At 38.7% G+C, this 17,849-nt stretch overlaps 1 protein-coding gene across 1 annotated transcript in view; it reads right to left on the bottom strand.

Moving 5' to 3' along the window:
• The window catches only part of AGL (amylo-alpha-1, 6-glucosidase, 4-alpha-glucanotransferase), a 60,930-nt gene that overhangs the window by 16,157 nt on the left and 26,924 nt on the right, over window positions 1-17,849 (bottom strand). Inside the window, 15 exon segments of the mRNA XM_032219047.1 lie at window positions 2,704-2,839; window positions 3,242-3,353; window positions 5,377-5,602; window positions 6,743-6,802; window positions 6,804-6,843; window positions 9,142-9,280; window positions 9,283-9,319; window positions 11,197-11,330; window positions 11,548-11,568; window positions 11,570-11,685; window positions 12,913-13,068; window positions 14,940-15,073; window positions 15,157-15,269; window positions 16,114-16,151; window positions 16,154-16,237. Coding sequence (XP_032074938.1) covers window positions 2,704-2,839; window positions 3,242-3,353; window positions 5,377-5,602; window positions 6,743-6,802; window positions 6,804-6,843; window positions 9,142-9,280; window positions 9,283-9,319; window positions 11,197-11,330; window positions 11,548-11,568; window positions 11,570-11,685; window positions 12,913-13,068; window positions 14,940-15,073; window positions 15,157-15,269; window positions 16,114-16,151; window positions 16,154-16,237 — 1,546 coding nt within the window.

Below are 17,849 nucleotides of genomic sequence, written 5' to 3'. Positions count from 1 at the left end.
ACAGTTTTTCTTAAATTAAAAAAAAACTAGCTCACAGCAATTGAACAATAATTGGACTCTGAATGCTCCAGACAAACACTGCTTTAAGGAAGAATTTGATATCAACTATAGTAACACTGAAGTCCTGATCCTTGGAAATCACCTAAATTCCACACATGGAAGATAAATAGCAAGAGTGTTGAACAAGTGCAATCTTTTAAATATTTGGATATGGTTTTCCATAGCCCCATCAAAAACAGTGCACACCAAAATTATGTCATACAAAATGCTCAAAAACTGGCCAACTCTTTTCACTTTACCAGAGAAGCACAATATATCCCAGCAGCACTGAAGGTATTATTCAGCTAAGACCTGTGCACAACTATGTTTTGGTGTTCAGCTAGGACTTTACAAGAGCCGTGGTTAGAATGCAGTACTATAAGCTACTTCTGCCGGCTGCCAACAGTTCGGTAGTTCGATTCTCACCAGGCTCAAGACTGACTCACCCTACCATCCTTCTGAGGTTGGTAAAATGGCAACGTGCTCTACATGGGGCAGCCCTTGAAGAGCATTCGGAGACTTCAGCTTGTCCAGAATGCAGCCGCGCGAGCGATCGTGGGTGCACCTCGGTTCACCCATGTTACACCTATCCTCTGCGAGCTGCACTGGCTGCCTATTGGTCTTCGGATACGCTTCAAGGCTCTAGTCGTCACTTATAAAGCCCTTCATGGTATTGGACCTGGGTACTTGAGAGACCGCCTGTTGCCAATTACCTCCAATAGACCGATTAGATCCCACAGATTAGGCCTCCTCCGAATTCCATCCGCTGGCCAATGCTGACTGGCGACCACCCGGAGGAGAGCCTTCTCTGTGGCTGCTCCGGCTCTCTGGAACGAGCTCCCCGTGGAGATTTGAACCCTCACCACCCTCCAGGCCTTCCGCAAAGCCCTTAAAACCTGGCTGTTCCGACAGGCCTGGGGCTAATGAGCTTTTGTCCCCACTCGAATGATATGGTTGTTGTGTGCTTTTAAATTGTGTATTGTTTTGTCCGTCTTTTTTATTCCTTATTTGTACCCCCCCCCCTTGACTTGGATTGTGAGCCGCCCTGAGTCCCCTTTGGGGAAAAGGGCGGCATAGAAATATAATAAATTCAATTCAATTCAATTCAACATGCTGACTGTGTAAACCACTTAGAGAGGGCTGTAAAGCACGGTGAAGCGGTATATAAGTCCAAGTGCTGTTGCCATTTTCTGTACTCCTCTTGAAAAGATTCAACCTAAATTCCTAATGGCTATATTCCAGATAGCCCTTTACTTTCAAAAATGTAATATTATGGAAGAAGGAGGCAGGGCTATCTCAAGTCAAAATAGGTGCATGGACCTGTATCATACCAAGCCGGTTGAAGTTACTGTTCTTTCCCACAGGTCTGAGTTCCTTATTGTGAACAATTACAAGTCAATATGGTTCAGGACAACTTTACAAAAACTTCAACTTCTCAACTTTTGCATGATGGGTTATAAGCATGCACTAAGCACATTTAAACAATGTATCAAAAATGTGAAAGTCCAACAGGACCAGTTTTTTTTTAATTTAAGTATGTTTTTCACAGAAGTCAATCCCTTTTACACAAACCAGTGAGATACTTAACACCACATAACTATTTCCAAATTCTGAAGAGCATTAACTTTAGCACACTTCAGTGCTCTCCACAGAGCAATTTTTGAGGGATGATACAAAAGAATTCCTTATGAGCTGATACTTTGCCACCGTGGACAAGGGCCGGTTGAAACCACAGTTCGTGTCCTGCTGTACTGTACTTTCTATAAGGGCTCAAGGATCTTACTTACAGCTCCTTGCTTGGTAAATTCGGTTCTTATTATATATTGTTGTTATCAGATCGCTATGATTCAGCCTCCTTGAAGACAGCTAAAATTTGTAACGCTTGTAATACCTGTGCTTCCTGCTCCCCGCTGCCCATCTTTTAATTCATACTGTTGCAATTTCATTGTTTACTTTTATTGTTTCAAATAATAGTCCCCTCAGGGAAAAGGGCGGCCTATAAATTTTAATAAATGAAAATGAACAAAAAAAATGAAATGTGTTTCATTGCTTTACTATTGTTGTATTTATATTTTTATCACTCCCCCCTTTTTTTGACTGTTGTAAGCCAGCCAGAGTAGCTCACAGAAAGATGGGCAACAAATAAATTTATCAAACACTCCCTGAAAATTAGGCAGATTTTTATTATCTACTAACAAACCCATCACCAATTATACTATTTTACTTTGTTTTCACTTTCTTTTTTATTATTTTTATGTTTTTCTTTGCAATTCTGATCAGTGATTGTGATAAAAACATTCATTCATTCATTTTGAGCCTTGGTGGCACAGTGGTTAGAATGCAGTACTGCAGGCCACTTCTGCTGACTGCCGGCTGCCTACAATTTGGCAGTTCAAATCCCACCAGGCTCAAAGTTGACTCAGCCGTCCATCCTTCCGAGGTGTGTAAAATGAGGATCCAGGTTGTTGGGGGCAATTTGCTGACTCTGTAAAACCGCTTAGAGAGGGATGTAAAAGCACTATGAAGCGGTATATAAGTCTAAGTGCTATTGCTATTCATTCATTTGTTCATTGTTCACAGCAATATTTTTACAATGATTTCTAATTAGTTAATTACAATCAGGCCTTTAACGTGCCAACAAAGCTACAACCATTTATGTAGTACCTTGGAGTTGCTGGAATTCCTTTGTTGCGAGCTTTATCACTCTCTCCCATCTTATCCATCCAGGTACCACAATTAAAACGGTTCCCTCCAAAGACAAAGCCTGTTTCCATGTCCACTCCTGCAGTTACATTAAAGCCTACAAAACACAAATGCCAGCTTGTTTTCCAGGAAAGCCATATAAAAATGTTGCCCTTTGTGCATCCACTCGGAATGAACTGGGGTTTTTATGGCAGCCCAAATTATATTAACTGACAACACAGTGATATGAAAGATTTTCTCTAAAATTCAGGGGTGTCAAACTGGCTGCCCGCCAGCTGGATGCATCGTGAGTAGGCCACGCCCATCCTGCCTACAACGCAAAAAACATTGCGGTACGTCATGTGACGTCACGTGACGCAATCGAGTTTGACACCCGTGCTCTAAATCACGGAAAAGTGTATCTTTAAGGGATTTAAAGAAAATCTTACTTTATTTCAAGATATTTTAGGAAGCTAAAAAATAAACATCCATTTAAAAAAATAGTTAAAAGAATATGTACCTTCATCTCTCATATTTCGATCTATTTGTGGGCCAGCATTCCTCTCTCGGAAATCTATGCCTTGGGCGTGCTTTTGCATTGCTTCCTGGATCACTTCATATAATGGCTGATCCTGGGAGGAAAGAATAAAAAAAATCGTAAATTCAACACACACATAACAAGGAACATTAAGTTTGTAAAGGAACATCCTATTCAGAGGCAAGTCCAATGGACTCACTCCCAAGAGAGTGTGTGTTGGATTTATGTCCTGTGTTTCCCCAGAATTTCAAAATGATTACATAAAACTCATTTTATCTCTGAAAAACTATTTTATGAGCTAAGTTGGGCTAATAAAGAATGGCGGGGCCTGGTGAGTGAATTTGCCTGAAAATAAATTTGAAACTGAACATCCTCACTTTACTCACTCCAACACTTTAACCTCTGCACTTTATTACCCTCCCCCACATTCAAACGTTTTTGAATCTTAGAGATTTTGATTTTCTTGACGTTTTTCAGAAGCGGGTTGTCATTGCTTCCTTCCTAGAGTTGAGAGAAAGTAACTGGCTCAAGGTCACCAAGCTGGCTTTGCCCTAAGGCAGGACTAGAACTCGCGGCCTCCTGGTTTCTAGTCTGATGCCTTAGGCTTAACCAAACTGACTCTCAAAACTTTAAAGTGGTCCTTTGTACTATGTAATATCAAGTGTAAATTTAAGGTACTGAAGACAGACATAGTCAGTATTTCTCCTTCTGAAGCAGGTCAGAAATACTTCAACACTACAGTGTAATAATATATACAATTGGTTTACTGAGAACAATTCCACTTCCTTTTAACATTTGTCTTTTAACAAATTTGATTACAACAGTAAGACTATGTCAATGAAAGTAATACTGCAATATTGAAGTTCTTCGGGCAAGTGTTTGCATTTATATTAAACTGCAGAGCAAGAGAAATTTCTTCTCAACCTCTGTTAAGGACAAAACCTTTTTATGTTATCAAATGTCACCAAACATAATAATCCAAGATGGATTTTTGCAATCATAATAGCATCAGGCAGTAACAGGCATCTCACAACACCATAGAGCAGTGGTGTCAAACTCAATTTCATTGAGGGCCGCATCAGGTTTGTGTTTGACCTGGAGGGGCATGGCCGGAAGGGGGGGGGGCTGGCTGGGTTGGGCTCCATTTCACTATCAAGGCTCCATTTTTGGCTATGATGGCTTCCTGCAGCCCTCTACCAGTCAAAACGGAGCTCAGGGAGGCTTTGCATGGCCCTCCCGGCAGAGGTGGGTTCCTACCAGTTCGCACCTATTCGGTAGAACCGGTTCGTCAAATCTACCAAATCGGTTAGAAGAGGTTCCACAGTGGACCCGGAAAGCAGGCCACACCTACAGAAGAGGCTCCAAATTTTTTGAAACCCACCACTGGTCCTTGGATATGATTATTCTACACTATCATGCTCCTATTTATAAAACTCAGTGCTCTGTGAAAGGTAAGGAGACTACTGCGTTTGTGGTGCAATCAGAACATTGCGTGTGTTGAAGTTGTTTTAACGCAAACCAAAGATGCCTATTCTACCGAATAGGTGCGAAAACTGGTAGGAACCCACCTCTGCCAGGAGGGCCATGCAAGTTGACATCATATTCTTATGCATGCCAGTGCTGTGTGTGAGGTAATTTAAGGTGGTTCTGACAAGTATCATCGGCATCTTCATATACGGTCACATGGGTGGAAGAGCACTCCCAATCCAGTCACCATGGGAAGCAAGCCACTCCCACAAAGGAGGCCACACCCACAGAGTAGGTTCGAACAATTTTGAAACCACCACTGCCTCCCGGGCTCCATTTGTGGCCGCAACGGGCTCCTACAATCCTCTGCCACCGAAATGGACCTCCTGAGCTCCATTTTCACTGGCAGAGGCACTGCAGGTTGGTCCTTTGTTGTTTCCAGGGTGGCCCCCACGGGTCAAATTTAAGCACCCTGCGGGCCACCTTGAATTTGACATCCCTAGCCATAAAGGATAATCTACTTCAGCAATAATCTGAACTCACAAACTCAACTCAACTCGCAAAACTAGAAGATTCCTCTCCCAAACGAACACACGGATAAAACATGTAAGGGACTGAACGGAGCTAAAAAGACAGAAGCTATAATTTACCATTTTGCCTTCTGGCTGAGGTAGAGAATCATCAGTAGGATACAGTCTAGATATCGGACAGTTGAGAATGTCTGTGCCATTTGGAACGGTTTTACAATAATCTTGTACACACTGAAGCCACCACCATACAGCATCACGACAATTGTACCTGGCATGAGTACCTTGGCCAAGCAGATTGGGAATGAGACCATTGCCTTAGGTGCCGGCAAATGCTAATATTATGTTCCTGAAACCAGAGAGATGGAGAAGGGAGTGAAGATAAAATGGTAGGCTTTCAAGTTTTCTATACATTTCACTAAAAAGTATGTGAAGTAAAAATGGTTGCAAATAGACCAGGTCATGAGATGCTCCTTAATAACTGCATCACTTAGTAAAGAAGCTTCTGATCCCACAAGGACTATCTGTATTTAGTCTTGCATGGATAAATCATTCTGTTTAATAAGAGCCTTCCAGAGGATTTCTGAAAGGCACTCAGGCAGATTAGGATGGGTACCATAAACAAAATAATTCCATCCTTTCTATTTGGAAAACCAAAAATGTACACATAAAGCATGCTTTTAAATGACTAGAATCTTATTTATCCCAATACAAATTTCTATTTTCGTTTTCTGTTCATATAATATACCAGTCCTCAACTTACACAGTTCATTTAGTGACCATTCAAGATACAACGGCACTGAATAACTGTGACTTATGATGTTTTTCACAATTGCGACCTTTGCAGTATTCCCATGGTCGTGTGATCAAAATTCAGACTGCTTGGCAATGGTCATGTTTAAGACCATTGTTGCGTCCCAAGGGGGACTCCACCTTTTGTGACCTGCTGACAAGCAAAGTCAATGGGGAAGCCAGATTCACTTAACGACCGGGTTACTAATTTAGTGGCTGCAGCGATTCACTTAACAATTGTGTCACTTAACAACAGAAATGTTGGGCTCAGTTGAGGTTGTAAACCAAGGACTATGATTGTGGATATGTAGATAGGCGTGACCCGTCAAATGTGTGCACGACAGAAGCGGGCCGACAAAACTGCGGCGAGAAAACCACGAGGTCGAAAGCGCTCCCACAAAGAGCGCGACAAAATCGCGCCACAAAAGCACGATTAGGGTTAAGGTAAGAGTTAGGGTTAGGTTTAGAGTTAGGGTTATTACGTTATTATTACGTTGTTTTCGCATTGTTTCTTGATGGCGCGCTTTCATCGACGCGCATTTGTCAGCGCCCTTCTGTGGGCGCGATTTCAACCTCATGGTTTTCTCGCTGTGCTTTTGTCGGGTGTGCATTTGTCGGTGAACCATAGATAGGTAGGTAAGAGGGCGAGAGAGACAGAGACCAACAGAGATACTATTGACATCTGTAACTGCTTTACCTTGCTTCTAAGTAGCGTCCAGTAACTAACATCAGTCCTCTCAGTGCAATAAAGGTATCTCCCCCAGCAACGGAAAATGCCAGATGAGAAATGAGGTAAACCTGAGAGTGAGAGACAAAGCAGATGTAAAGCTTAAGAACTTAATAGCTCTCTACCTTTCAAAAAACAGCTTACTTTATATTTATGGCTGAGCCACACACTGTTCCATTCCCTCTGAGTAACTCAATTTGGATGATGTCCATCTGCACAAAGTCATCCTAATTTATTTATTTTTTAAAATGAATATTGGGACCTTCCTTACTCTCATTAGCTAGCAAGACTTATCTACAGGATAAGATAGATGAACCTTTTGTTTCTCTGCTTGATAACATTCACTTGGAACCAATATGAGTTAGGAAAGGATATGAATTGTTGGGAGAAAGGGCCTAAAATATAGAGGAAATACTAGGACTTCATATAGGAATATAGGAACACATCATTTTCTTAATAATGTAAGAAAATATTACCGGTATATATTGTAAATCTTTGTACTTGTATCTGACTGTAACTTTAAAATCATCTCTGTAACACTATTCTGTCAAGCTCTATCTAAATAACAATTTATTTTGGTTCTTGCTTGACACTGGAACACTAAATCTGACATGAGATTTGACATGACCCTGATTCTAATAGCTACATATTTACTTATATTTTCTTTTAGCACAATTCATAGTACTATAACTCTCACTATATTTGTAGACTAGTCATCCAATGAAGAATACAGAATATATAATTACTAGATGCCTAATAACAATCCACAAATATAAACATCATTTCCAAACAGCCACTTGTACATTATACCCTTGGGTACACAGACCAATTATAGAATTTTTATTATATTATATCTTATATATCTTTTATTTTATAGATATGTTTTTTGGGAAATGTAATAAAGATAATTCTTCTTTAAAGCAAATGTGTTACAATGTCCTACACTTACTATTGAATTAATAAATATATTGTGCAACAAAAGGTAAAATTTTTTGGAGGACAATACGTCTTCTGGTTACATACCTGGTGTAATTGGACAACCCTGGCCAACATAAATGGATGTTCCACACTCTTACTATGGACCAAAAAACTGATAACTGCAGCATTGGAAACATAAATTTATAGCACCTTTCATTCAATGAAGATCTGATGAATGGGTTGCCGAAGAGATGTAGACTTTGTATGGATTTTAAATTTTTTTTTACTATGTTTTCCCCCTTTTCTTTGACAAGGCATTTCTAACAAAGTATCGTTATATTTTGTTCTTTTTCTGGTTTTCTGTTTTTATATTTTAAAGCAATAAAAATAAATAACGAACTAAATATAGCTTATGGCGAAGCATTGAAAGTTATATGTAGGTTTTGTAAAGTTCCAGAAAGTTTGCCGAATGCTCCAATTCTATTCTTTATACTTTTGACAGAGGTAAGTTTCAGTTTCATAGAATTTTAGCATCAAATGACTGTCAAATACAATGTAAGAATGTCAGTAGAAACTGATTTACATAAACTATTTTATCCAACCTTGTGGTCGTGAAAGATATGCAAAGGGACCAAATGTTATTAGATGAGACCAACTAGTTAAATGTCTATGGAGATTTTCCATAGTGTTCTCCAATTGAGAACGACTGGGTTGAGCTAATTTCAGCTGTGGATTCTTCATAACACTCTCATGTTTATGGAGATTCACGGTCATCCAAATCATGGTTGTCCCAAAGGTGCTTTTTCAGGGAAGCAACTGGACTTTCTTGTTTTTTCTTTGAAGATGCTTTGCTTCTCATCTCTAAAAAGCTTTCTTCAGCTCTGACTAGAGGATGGAGAGTCCAATCTTGGCTGAAAAGAACACGTCTTCAAAGAAAAACAAGGAAGACCAGTTGCCTCCTGAAAAAGCATCTTTGGGTACGATCAAACATTAGGATAATGGAATTCTAGAAAGCAGGAATTCTTAAGGCCAGCTAATGAAAGAAGGCTCTGAATCAACTAATGAGTCTGCTGAATCTATTTTTGTTAACACAAGCTATCCTACTAAAAATTACTGATGATGATAGTGTCCTGGAAACATCACACCACCTAATTTTTGAATTTCTTTAGAGATCTAACACACCTGTCCAAACTCCAATGTTATCTCTTAATTTAGAGTGGGAGACAGAAAAAGTACTGAGTATAGTTTCAGAAACTAATTGAAGGAATATGACTGTTACTATCCACTCAGATTAATTAGATTTATACTACACTGCTCTTCTTGAAGGCCAACACCAGATCTCCAAGGTTCATGAGCCCAAAAATAAATGCTTCATTTCTGCTAGCAGAGATTCAAAACATGCAAAAATTTTTTAAAGGTGGATTCTTTCATGGACCAATGACCTTGCTTACCAGCTGCTAAAGAAACACAGCACTGTTCTTTTTCTCTTGTAATCTCATTCAGCCTATAAGGGACATCCTTTAAGGCAGGAGACAGAGGTGGCAAAGATGGATATTTTCCTATTCCACACATCTGGACTGAGCCCAAGGAGAAAGATGTTTAACAAACGTTGAACCATTCTGAACAAAGCTGTAATTAAAGCAACACTTTCAAGCCCATAAATTTTCTGGTACCAAGCTAGCAAAAAGGCACTAATACAACAATAAAACAAAGTACAAAAGATAGAACAGGAAAATCTATATAATTAAAAAATCAGTGACACTAGAATTACACTGAACTTCAATTTTATGGATCTTGATGCAATGGACCTCATCTCCACTGTGGTTTACATTGCTTGTGTAATCATGTCCAATTAAATTGCATTACTATACATAATTTGCATAATATTGGAATTATAAACACGACTGCATGATAATGTTATCACAAAAACAACACAAATATACGTGATGACCTCTTCTATGTATGGAAATGTAAAGATATTTTCAATTTGTCCATAAAGTACCTTTTACTGTAATTAGAATCTTGGCAAAACCAATATATTTTTGCCGATTTCCTAAGGGCTGGAAGAGAGGGTGCCAAACACTGTTCTTGCACAGAGCATCCCATAACACCACCTCCTGTATACAAGATAGCTAAACCTCTGCCAATGTGTGGGGGATCAAAGGATGCTCTCCTTTAAGTACCTGGGCAGGTTCATACTAGGTGATCCAATCCCCCAGATAATCAGGCTAGAAGCCATTTAGGGCTTTAAAAGTGAACCCTCTTTTAAAATTGTGCCTGATAACCAGTTAAAATTCTTTCAATGCAAGCAGCATTTTGTGTTTGTACCAGTGGTGGGATTCAAATAATTTAACAACCGTTCTCTGCCCTAATGACTGTCTGGATAGGTGGGACTCAGTGGTCATATGACTGGGTGGTCACTCAAGTCGATGGGCGCTTCGCCTTAGCTGTTACAACGTAATAAGGGTAACCTGAGAGGAAGTTTCTGTAAGCAGGTCAATAAAGATTAGGCTAGAAACAACACTAGACTGTTTCCTTCCTGCCTTCCTTACAGGATTAGCCCTGTAAAGTGGGAAAAAACAAAAGGAGATTTCTTCCAACAATCGGTTCTCTGAACTACTTAGAAAGTTAACAACTGGTTCTCCTGAATAGGTGCAAACTGGCTGAATCCCACCACTGGTTTGTACCTTCCACTAATAAATAGCCATTAAGTGCATGGATACTTGATTGACTGCTGCAATTGAGGCCTGACATTAAGAATAAAAAAGAATCCCAAATTGTAAACCCGCTTTTCTAGAATGCAATTTCACTATTGAAAATAGTTACCAAATCCAAAAGTAATCCAGAGTTGTCCTGATATAATTTTGGTTTGTTCCCACTGTCAAAATTAAGATAACATTTAAGGGTTCTGATTGCTTTCACCTTGTTGTTGAACAGTACCAATGACAAAATAAACTTTAAGGGGAACCACAGGTCAATAAACAGTAATCCCCAAGAAGCACCTTCATCATATGTTACAGCAGCAATCACCAACCACCACAAATAGTGTGTCCCACAGACCCAACTCTTACAGACAGCTCAGAAGGATCACACATTTATGGTCTCATGGACATTATATGATCTTTAAAAAGCTCAGTAGCCATGAACAGTTTACTGACGGTTAACGGATCACATCAAATAAAATATATGAATGAGCTATCACTATTAGTCATCTCACATTCAATTAAGATACCGTATCAACTGAAACACATTGTTTTTCAGCTAGGATACTTACATACACATTTGGCTAAGTGTTACCAAGCAGAAATTAAGAGATGACTTAGGTGGTTTACTTTAATTAATATGGAGAAAAAAGGAAATAATCTTTCAATGCGGTCAAGATTATCCCAGGGGCCGTTAATGAGTCACCCTGTGCTTTTAAAGAAAACAGATGAAACATTTTGTGCTTGACACAACTGAACAATATCATGCTCTGGCTTTCTACAGCTATACTAATAAAAGCATACCTGGACATCTGTTTCCAAACCAAGTCAAGAAGGGTAGTATATGCACCCACTAATATAGCATCAAAATAACATGGAATGAGATAACGAGGGACCCGCTTCAAGTAGATAAACATTGCTTTCAGCCACTTCCCAACCTAATAGTTGACGGAAACAAACAGAAATACTAAATTTAAAACTGTGATTAATAACAAGTGCTGAAAGTTAGGTTAATCCTTGTTAAATAATTGTACAAAGCTTCCCAAATAATATATTAGCTTTCAAGTTTGCAAGAAGAGTTTCTCAGGTAAGTTAATGTATAACAAATGAATATCTGTTTACAAAGAGAATGTATTTTTGCGAAGTTTAACTTACATCGGAGCAAGCTCCAGCACGGAGAAATTAAGCGATTGCTCACATAGTCAATCATCCAATCTCCAGCTCTCAAGTTGCCACAGAAAGGATGGCCCAAGTCATTATTTGGTCGTATTTCTGCCATCACTGACATTATTCCTGAGGATCCACAGAAATATGGTTTAATAATATACCGGCAGGTCATGAAAACTATGACATGCATTATCATGTTATTTATTTGTATGCCTTCAATCAGGGGTGTCCAACCTTGGCAACTTTATGATTTGTGGATTTCACCTCCCAGAATTTTCCAGCTAGCCAATTCTGGATTCTGAACTCCATAAGTCATGAAGTTGCCAAGGTTAGACGCCCTCTACTTTAAATCATACTGACCCATATTGAGATTTCAAAAATTAAAAACAAACAGCTTTGAAACATGTATTTTTGAAAACAGTAAAGATCTAAATTTAATTAAAAGAAAAATAATTTAGGATGTTTATATAGACTTAAAAACGCACTTCTTTTAAAAATGTGTTATGCTACCTTCAACCAGCCTACAAACCTATATAAAAATCTTAATTTCTTCTAAGGTGTAGGTTTGAAATATTCTGCAAAATTATCCTATATTCAGACATGACAACAACAAAGGCCGTGGTTCTTAGACTTGTATCTGAATTTCACCAGTTTATTACTTGTGATTTATGAGAATCTATTAAACAGAGATATAAATCACATTGAAGTTATTTTGAAAACTCATAATTTAAATGTACACAAATTTATAGTTAGTTTGAAAATTTTAAATAATCAGTAATATATCATTCTCAACAGAACTAGGGTTTACTACCAGTATGTGTTAGCCCAGTAGCTTTGATTAATGTCCTAGTATTCTTCTGTTTTTTCTAACTTCTAGAGATCCTAGAAACTGAGAATTAAAGTAGGAAGTATTGTCAAGTATTGATCAAACAGGATTGCATGGATTTTATTGGATCTATTCTACTTATAGCACGATATGTCACATGAGGTTCCCCAAAATATTTTTTTGGCCCCTGAACCTGTGGCTTAGATTGTTGACAGTTTCTCAATGGAAACATTCAAGAACTATAACACTGGCTTTAAATAGGCTTGATGCAGTTTGAAAAATAATGTTTTAAAATGTGTAGCTTAATGCAGTTTTAAAAACTTTTGATTTTTAAAAATATCAAATTCACTTTCTCTCACACACGTACAAAGGGGGGCGGGGGGTGTCAGAGAAGTCCCTGACCCTGCTCACCCAAAAAAGTGTGGACCTTGGATAAGAATAAAAACATACAGAAAGTTAAATTTTGAAATGGAATACATATATATTCATTATCAATTAGTTTGAGACGAAAACATGTAGATTTCCACCTTGAAGGCCTGCATATTTAAGAGGTGTCCAGTTTGGTATGTCGTAACATCCACCACCATCTTCTTGTTCTTCTGCATCACAACGATACAGTAGTTGATTTAGATCTGCCAATGTTAATTTTGATGCAATACTAAGAAAAAAAAAACAGAAATTAGCTGTAACAAGCATATGAAGGTGGTGTGTATAATGTAAGACCTACAGGTAGTTCTCAACATAATCATGATTGAGTCCAGTTATAAGTTGTCATGATCATCATTGGACCTGAATTTTCAACATTTTTTACAGTGATACTAAGTGAACATCATAATTAAATCAATTTTCCCCAATGGGCAGTTTTTGCCAGCAACTAGAAATAAACTACAGAGCCGAGGTGGCGCAGTGGGTAGAGTGCAGTACTGCAGGCCACTTCAGCTGACTGCTAGATCAGCAGTTCAACGGTTCAAATCTCACCGGCTCAGGGTTGACTCAGCCTTCCATCCTTCCAAGGTGGGTGAAATGAGGACCCAGATTGTGGGGGCGATATGCTGACTCTGTAAACCGCTTAGAGGGCGCTGAAAGCCCTATGAAGTGGTATATAAGTCTAACTGCTATTGCTATTGCTATAAACACCAAAACTGATAAAAAACTTGCAAATTGAGGTCCTGTGACTGTGGACACTGCAACTGGCTGTAAAGGTAAAGGGTTTACAACAACTTGGCATGACCAACTCACCGCAGGACAACTCCACGTGGGACAGGAGTTACACTAGTATCAAAAAATAAATAAATAGTGGAATAGAATAATTAAAGATAGGATGCCAAAGGAAGGGCAAAATGAAATGTAAATGACAAAAATAAAAATAATTTGTAATTATTTTAAATAATTAAATTGAATTGATGTCCTGCAATGAATTGTCCCATGGTGAATTGAATGTAGTAATCTAGCTATATTGAATTGGCCATGGCGAGTTTTCCCATTCCGAAGGTGAACTGGGTGCCAAGCACTTAAAATGCAATCATGTGATTCTATGTATGTATCTGTGTGTCTGTCCTCACTTAAAAAATGGGTAATAAGCAGCATTTGGAGGGTCCGTCATAACTTTGAAGGGTTATTAAGCAATTGGTCTTAAATCAAGGACTATATGTTACTACATAATATCTAGGCCAAGGGCCATGGCTTACAATAAGCCCCTAAGATGTGGTGAGAGGATGCATTCAAGATGTAAGTATACTGCTGAGATCTCCAAGAATGCTCTCACCAAGTTTTATTCTGCTCTTATTAAGGGCTGATTACAGCCTGTCTGTTTGAGATGCATGAAAGTGAATCTTATTTTGTCATTCCAAAATTACACATTTTGATCTCTTATCCAGCTAAATCACAGGTGCATGTTATAATTCAATCATTCTACAAGGGAGAAAATAATGTGGCAATCATATAATTATATTAAAAATATTGTCTCTTTCACTAAAGCTCCAAAAATATAATCTCTTAGCTGTTATTTGCTCAGGGAGAAAATGCAAAAAGAAGCTTTCCTCTGGGACTGAATTTGGATAGATTTCCCAAGGCCTACTGTGGGGAGAAGGGGAGATTAAATTTCCACTCCCTCCCTGCTGTGATCGTACATTGGATGAATACATCCTACCAGTGACATTTAATGAAAATACCCACATCTCTTACGCACAACTGTGATGACACATTCGCCATAATATGTAGTTCAGTCTTAGAGACAATAACAGTCTTTGAACAAGAGTGAACAAGATTGGCAGCAAGTCATTGCTAAGCACACTAATGCCAAAGTCTGAATCATTTGAACGAGATTTCCTTTCAAGAAATGTGTACAGAAAGTCTTGGTAACCTTTATCTCTTTCTCGAAGGTCTAAAGTATTAATGGCCAAAAGTAACATCATATTTATTGCCAAACATGCTATTGTCTTACTAATTCATCATGGCTGTTTTGAACACAGGACAGAACTACACAACAAGCAAAGGAGACATTTGTGTAACTTTACTCTTCTTGTTAAGTTTCAACATAGAGACAAACTTACACCGAAAAGGGGGTTTTTCAGTATAGCTTCTGAACTGTCATCAGGCAGACTTCCAGATTTAAAGTGAGGACTGAACTGGATTAGATGGTTACGAAGTACTCCTACAGCATCTTGTGCCTTTGGATCCAGGCTAACTCTACAATATTACCACCAAATAAGAGATGTTAGTCTTCCATTCCAATAAACTCCATACAATGGGTAGAAATTATTGCTATTTACCTAAATATGATCACGCTCCCTGGTGTAAGCTTTTCAAATTCTATTTCCTGAACAAATTCATTAGGACCTTTTGTGGAAATTGAAGCTTGCTTTATTATTTTACTTTCCTTGAGCTAACAAGAGAAGAAAAGCAGCTAATATCAGGTAACTCTTAAAATTTGCGAGAGAGAGATTAGAGAGAGAGACAGACAGACAGACAGACAGACAGACAGAGTGAGAGAGAAACAGAGAGACAGAGTGAGACAGACAAAGTGAGAGTGAGAGAGAAAAAGAGAGAGACAGAGTAAGAGAGAAACAGAGAGACAGAGAGACAGAGACAGAGAGAGAGACAGACAGACAGAATGAGAGTGAGAAAGAGAGACAGAGTGAGAGAGAGAAACAGAGAGAGACAGAGACAGAGAGAGACAGACAGAGTGAGAGAGACAGGACAGAGTGAGAGTGAGAGAGAAAAAGAGACAGAGTATGAGAGAGAAACAGAGAGAGAGACAGAGAGAGAAACAGAGAGAGGCAGAGAGAGAGACAGAGAGAGAGAGACAGACAGACAGACAGAGTGAGAGTGAAAGAGAGAGACAGACTGAGTGAGAGTGAGAGAGAAAAAGAGAGAGACAGAGTGTGAGAGAGAGGAGAGACAGAGAGAGACAGACAGACAGACAGAGTGAGGGAGAAAAAAGAGAGAGACACAGAGAGAGAGAGACACAGAGAGAGACAGAGAGACAGACAGAGTGAGAGAGTGAGAGAGAAGAAGAGAGAGGACAGAGAAAGATAGACAGAGAGACAGACAGAGAGAGAGGGAGGGAGAGAGACAGACAGACAGAGAGAGACAGACAGAGTGAGAGTGAGAGAGAAAAGAGGAAAAAGAGAGAGAGAGACAGAGTGAGAGAGAAACAGAGAGAGAGAGAGAGAGACAGACAGACAGACAGAGAGGGAGGGGGAGAGAGAGAGAGAGAGAGAACTAACCTGTATATGTTCTCGGAGTTCAACTGTATACTCAGGAAGCCATTGATTGTATGATCATCCTTTTTATAAGGATCTGCACTTCTCTCTACAGTCCTAGCTTCAAGAACTACTTCTTCAATTTTACCTATAGGAACAGTAAGAAAACAGCAGCTATTATGCCAACTCCAAGTCAAGAACAGAGCTAAGGATTGAAGATCATATGAATCCTATTGTATGCTATTTGGCATACATTGATATCTAGCAATGGCAACTTCACAGTGCTTTATAGCCCTCTCTAAGCAGTTTACAAAGTCAGCGTATTGCCCACAATAATCTGGGTCCTCATTTTACCGACCTCGGAAGAATGGAATGCTAAGTCAACCTTGAGCCGGTCAGGATTGAACTCCAGGCTGTGGGCAAGTTAGCCTGCAATATTGTATTCCAACCACTGTGCCACCAGGGCTCTAAGTACAAAACAATATTTATTTTTCTAATGTCACTATTGTTGTTCTTATCCTCCTTTACATTCATTCCATGTTCAAAATATGTACAGGGAGTCGTCGATTTACAATAGTTCAATGAATGACCAAAGTTACAGCAGCACTTATGACCATTTTTCACACTTATGACCTTTGCAGCATCCCCATGGTCATGTGATTGGCATTCAAATGTTTGACAACTGCTTCATATTTAATAAAGTTGCAGTGTCCCGGGGTCATGTGATCACCTTTTCAAACCTTCTGACAAGCAAAGGCAAGGTGGAATCCAGTTTCACTTAATCACCATGTTGCTAATGTCACAACTGCAGTGATTCACTTAACAAACATGGCAAGAAAAATCATAAAATGGGGCAAAACTCACTTAACAAATTTCTCACTTAGAAATGTGACTTTTGGGCTCAATTGTGGCCGTAAGTCGTGGACTATATGTATTCATTTCAACTATGCTGAAATAGTATCAACTTACCTTTAACAAGCAGCAGTAGAAGTATTTAAAATCATTAATCATTTTAAATTGGAGTATAAATAGTTTATACTCTGAAATCATTGGAGTATAAATAAGGAAGGATTTTATTTTAAGCTATCTAAAAGGTCCATCTTCCTTAAACTCTCAGAAATATCCATATATTACATTATATCATGCTACCATATATACCATGGGGTACATTACTTCTATATCATCTGATTACATAATACAACCTGTCATGTGATGTGCAATGTAACTGCTTCGGCTTATCTATACATGCTTAATACTGCAATACTGTTAAAATTTTAAATTTTAGATACTAAAATATTTCTCCAAAGGATGTTCATCCAAATATGGTTGATTCACGAGAAATCCGAGTGTCAAAAGATATTATATCTCAGTAAGTTGCCTCAAGGTACTAAAATATCTGTACTGAATACAGACAGTCCTCAGCTTATGACCCTCCGTTTAGCTTCTGTTCAAAGTTACAGTGGAACTAAAAACTGAAAAAGTGACTTACAACCCCAAGTCCTTGTTCTTACAACTATAGCAGCATCCCCGCAGCCACGTGATCAAAATTCGAGCACTTGGCAACCAACATGTATTTATAATGTTTGCAGGATAGCGGGATCATGTGACTGCCATCTTCCCAGCCAGCTTCTGATGAGCTAAATCAACGGGGAAAGCCAGATTCGTTTTACAATTGCATGATTCAATTAACGACTGTGTGATTTGCTTAACAACCATGGCTAAAAAGATAAAATTGAGTACAATTCACTAATAACTGCCTT

This window comes from Thamnophis elegans, chromosome 5 (genome assembly GCF_009769535.1).
Source record: "Thamnophis elegans isolate rThaEle1 chromosome 5, rThaEle1.pri, whole genome shotgun sequence".
Lineage (NCBI taxonomy): Eukaryota > Metazoa > Chordata > Lepidosauria > Squamata > Colubridae > Thamnophis > Thamnophis elegans.
Note: the sequence above shows the minus strand (reverse complement) of the source record. Positions and strands in the feature narration are given on the sequence as shown.